The following is a 4819-nucleotide window of genomic DNA, read 5'->3' as shown; positions in this document are numbered from 1 at the left end:
AAAAGAATACAAGAATGTAAATACTAATAAATATATTAATTTGCATAAAAAATTATTTGTCGACTATACATGAAACTTGATCTTTTCTTGATAAAAACAACTTTTTTTGTACTCAAAGTTATTAATACCACTTTTCTGCACAAATTTTTCATATTAATACTAATTTTAATATGCCATCTCCATCATTTTCTTAGTTCTTGACGTAGTAATGGCTTCCTTTATTTATGAACGAAAACAAATTTAACATTAGTTTCTCGGGTACTGATAAGTTGAAAATTCTGTACTAAATTATAGCAAGATTTTTTTTTTATTGAAATAAAATAAGTCTAAAATTATATTGATGAAATTAGTGTTATAAACGTGTATTTTAATGTGTAATTGTAACATTTTTCTAAACTTATGGCTAAATGGTGTTTGCTAGTATCATTATGAGCAATAGAAGTATATGCAGAAAAAAGGAATGTGAGAAAGAAGCATAGAAGGAAGTATATATATGTGTGTATTATTTCTCTATGAAGATATACAAAGAGTCGAGGTGCAAATGTTGTGTTTGAATGGATAAGGTGTTACTGAAAAAGAAAAGAAAATAAGAATAAATAAGAAGCATAATTTATTATAAGAACAAATGAGGCTGAGAAGAAGAAAACCTATGAGGAAAACCCAGAAATGGGAAAAAGAAATGAAAGTAAAGTAAAGGGTTTATCTCTACCTATAATTGTGTATGATTGATTCCCTTAGGGACACTTTACATTTCTTCCAGGTCCACCATAGTAAAAATAATTTCCCCATGCATTATTAACCCCTCCTTGGATGTCATAGCAATTGGGGTGATCTGCTAGAACCTTTAGATTTGACAAGGGAATCAAGTTGTTGTCCCAATCCACAACTTGCATATTCCTGAAATATGAAGCTTTTCCAAAACCCTCTTCTGCAAAATGCCCACTACCCATTTGAGTGGAAGTGTGAGACCCTGATGAGGCTGAATTCACTATTTCTCCACCAAAGTGAATCATGCTTGCATGATCCCCTAAGTGGGTGAACAAGAACGATGGCCAGTACCCAACTAGGATCCCTGCTCCAAATTCAAGCCACCAGTTCCCATGCTTTGGATCCTGCTCAATAAACCAAACCTTCAATCAACACATACACATAATCATTCATACCAACATGTTGTTGCCCAGCATCAGAACACAAATTGCTCAAAAACAGGTGCATGAAATATGCAAAAATGTTGTGATTTTTTCCTCAAATGTTAGAAAATTGAAGGAAAACCAAAAACAAAGGTGAGGTGCGTGCGCTGAAATATTTAGGCTCCTTAGTTCGAAAAGGAAAAAGAATCTTAAAGCATATGGGAGTTACAGTACATTATTCGTAGGCACTCACTGCACGCGTGTGATGTTCCAAACAATTTTCTTTCGCTTTTTCTCTGTCATTGTTTTATATTTTTCAAATATATCATTACCCTGCCAATTTTTGTAATCACCTTGTCTTTACTTATTTTACAAGTCTTTAATTTATACGCCTAATAATTACAAATTAATTTTACACACATTTAATAAAATTTAATCATTTTATCACATCATGTTGTAATACTATGATGACTTCGCGATAGAATGGAATGTTATTAAATAAAATGGTGTATGTAAATTAGATTCTTTTAAGATAAAATGTATTTTTTTTGTCGTTTTATATATTGTGAAGTTCGGCTTTAATTTTTTAAAAGCTCTTGCCCATATTTACTTTCTTTAGATTTGAAATACACAATTTTTTTCGCTCAAACTCTGTCTATGTATTTATTTTAAAGTGAAAACTGTGTATTTTAAAATTAGAGAGACTAAGAATTAATAAAATAAGTGAGTTGTGAAAATTTCAGAGAAAAATATATTTTTCGCATTTCTTTTATGAACTATGTAATGACATAATTCAAAGGTAATAAGAAACTTCCGAAATTTTTCGCATTAACCATCTTTTCAGTTTAGATTTTCTTTTAGTTTTTGGCACCTTTGACTATGAGATTTGCCTGAAAAAAAAAGTATTGAGATCCAATGGTAGACGTCACTCTTCTATCATCAAAATCCAATGCTTTATTTTACAGAAGGGACCCAAAACTGATGTTGTGCAAATTATCCATTATCTTACAGCATTAACTTAAAGTGAATTTGGGTAATATGAACAGAAAATTACCTTCCAAATGAGTAAGCTAATATCAAATTGGCCACCAGAGTATGAAGAAGTTGGAGAGATTGCTGCTCCAATTGCAATTTTACTGTTTGTTTGAACAAATCCTGAGCAGAGTAAATTGTAACACCCAGTTGCTTGATATGCATCAGTCTGCAAAAAATGACAGTTATTAGTGGTTTTGAATAAAAAATTTGTTGGTAGGTATCTTAGAATTGAAGGAAAAATAATTATACGTAGTATAGTTTTTCCTTCAATAAATTTACTTACCGTCCAATAAGTAAAGAATCTAGGGTACCTGTCCCCATATAGCCCCGGGCTGACCTGCATAGAAAATTACTTGAAATTAGCTTGATTGGCTAAAGTACAAAATTGAATACATGGATGAAAAGGAGAGGTAGGTGGTTGAATATGCTAACTGCCTTTTGAATGCGTAACCAAATGGAATGCATTTAAGAAAAAATTTGAAAGATAAAGAAAATAAATAGTACAAAGTAAATGAAGAATTCATTAAGATGAAGTAATGATAGCAACATGCCTGCCAACCAGCTTCAATGGTGTTGAGATCATCCCCAAATGAACCAGAAATGACCCACATTTGAGACAGGCTGAATTCAGATGGGTTTTCCACAAGGGGTGCCCACACGTTTATGCTAGCCTTTGCTCCATAGTACTCATCCCCTGTCACATACCCAATTGCATGCTGTGCAGTGTGAACCATCCACAAACTTTTGTCAGACCAATTTCAAGATAGCATAATTAAGGTTTCTATAACAAATTAACTTCCAACTTCATTTTTGCTTCTCAAGTTTTTACATAAGATAGAGATAGTTGTATTGTAGCTCAGACATGAATGGATGAATGAAAAGAGGCTTCAAAACACCCCCACTTACTTTGGAGCTTAACTGCTGTAGTATAAATACAAAAAATATATATTTTATATTTCAGAGCCAACCCATTTTATATGTTAATAAAAAATAGATTAGGAGAAGTTCACTGCTATGTTCAGTTCCATAGCAAGAGGACTGACAAAATGGTAAAATTGGGTGGAATACAGCCTCTGATGTGGTTTCATTTACTTAACTTTTAAAAGGGTGTGATAAAAAAGATGGAACATTCATCTTCCATATGCTTACTTCTATACCAATTACTGTAATCGGTTTCTGTTAAAACTATTAGTTTATTCTTACTTCACTTTCTTTGAGAAAAAGAGAAAAGGGAAAGACAGAAAAGAATATCAGAGTTTGTGTTGCTTTCTATGATTGCTCTCAAGTTATACCTCATGTCCATTGCCGCTGGTGTCTCTTCTGACACGGTTTAGTATTTTTTTCCTTCCAAATCTGCGAACAGAGCTTGCTCTTAAAATATCCTCCTCCCTTGTTCTTCTTATCGGAACTGTCCCTTCCGGACACGACTCACCAGACAAGCTCCACAACTGAAAGTTCTCACTCAAATCATCCATTTGGTTATGCCCTCTCGGTCTTTCTGGGGGATCCTACACACACATACAAAGATGCACAAAAATTACAATTTTTTTTAGTTAAACTGAAATTGTGAAACACAGTAACAACAATAAATACCAATGGTTTGTGTCCTTTCTGTAGAGGATGATCAAAAGCTGGTTGCTTATGAGACAAAACACAGTCTATTATATCTCCATCAGGACCCTGCACAAAAGAAACACAAAAACACATATAGCAGGGTCTAGAAAAGAAGACAAGGTGAATAGAATAATAATTTGCACAAACCTGAATTGTCTTAACAGGAGGTTTGTTGATTTGCTGAAGCCGATTTCTGATGGCGTTCAATTTGCGTAACTCTTCCTTAGGCCGAAAAGTTTGATTGGCAACTGAGTGGTTGCCAAATTGTGATGAATGAACAGGACAAAGGGTAAATACGATAAGGAGGAAATGTACAAGGAGATAAATGACCGGGGAGCGTAGACATGGGCTAAAAGCCATGTTTGGGAAACTTCCTTGGTTCGTGCGTGTTGACAAATTTGTGTGTGCTTGTCCACATTTGTGTTTTCTTGTTCCAGCAACGAAACGAGGTTGTGTTTTGCTGGGTTTTGATTTTTTCCATGGAAACACATCTACCGCCATGTCAAAATAACGTAGGACGAGGACTCTGAGAAACTTTAGTTGCACTCTTTCACTGTTTTCGAACAACCTTTTATTCTCTCACTTTGTGTGTGTGGCGCTACAAACAACTAAACCTTGGACCAAACTTGAACCCCCAGGATCCTCTTCCGGTCCTGCTTCTCTTCTGGTTTTGACCATGCGCGTTGGGACCTCTCGAGTACTATCTATTTATATGGTATGGGAAACGCTGTTTTCTTTTTCTACAATCAAGCAAATTCAGATCATTTTTTTATTTTTTTTATGTGTATAAATATAGAATTTGTTATTTTCTCAAACTTGTATATGATTGGTGATATGTTAATATCATAAATACAGTAAAAAAAAATCAATTCACAAACTAATAAAATAATATTTTAATTATTTAATTTATTTTTTAATTTTAAATATTATTATAATGTGATGGTAAATATATATTTTTACTTTATGTATGATGTAAAAAATTATTTCCTTACAAAAGATATGAGTTGACTTGCAGGTTAAGAAAATTGTTATTATATAAA

At 33.2% G+C, this 4819-nt stretch overlaps 1 protein-coding gene across 2 annotated transcripts; it reads right to left on the bottom strand.

Annotated features, from left to right (window-relative positions):
• Nucleotides 1-476: 476 nt before the first annotated feature.
• On the bottom strand, nucleotides 477-4489 carry LOC137806572 (protein neprosin-like). Of its 2 annotated transcripts, XM_068606773.1 has the most exons (8): nucleotides 3927-4489; nucleotides 3759-3845; nucleotides 3458-3673; nucleotides 2717-2881; nucleotides 2449-2502; nucleotides 2185-2331; nucleotides 710-1112; nucleotides 477-569 (listed from the first exon to the last, which is right to left on the bottom strand). In XM_068606773.1, the coding sequence occupies exons 1-7, from the start codon at nucleotides 4278-4280 to the stop codon at nucleotides 735-737; spliced, it is 1401 nt and encodes a 466-aa protein (XP_068462874.1). In that variant the 5' UTR covers nucleotides 4281-4489; the 3' UTR covers nucleotides 477-569; nucleotides 710-734. The 2 variants fall into 2 exon arrangements, with proteins under 2 accessions (XP_068462874.1, XP_068462873.1); XM_068606772.1 differs by having other exon boundaries at nucleotides 477-1112.
• Between the last annotated feature and the right edge of the window lie 330 nt (nucleotides 4490-4819).

This window comes from Phaseolus vulgaris, chromosome 3 (genome assembly GCF_000499845.2).
Source record: "Phaseolus vulgaris cultivar G19833 chromosome 3, P. vulgaris v2.0, whole genome shotgun sequence".
NCBI lineage: Eukaryota > Viridiplantae > Streptophyta > Magnoliopsida > Fabales > Fabaceae > Phaseolus > Phaseolus vulgaris.
Note: the sequence above shows the minus strand (reverse complement) of the source record. Positions and strands in the feature narration are given on the sequence as shown.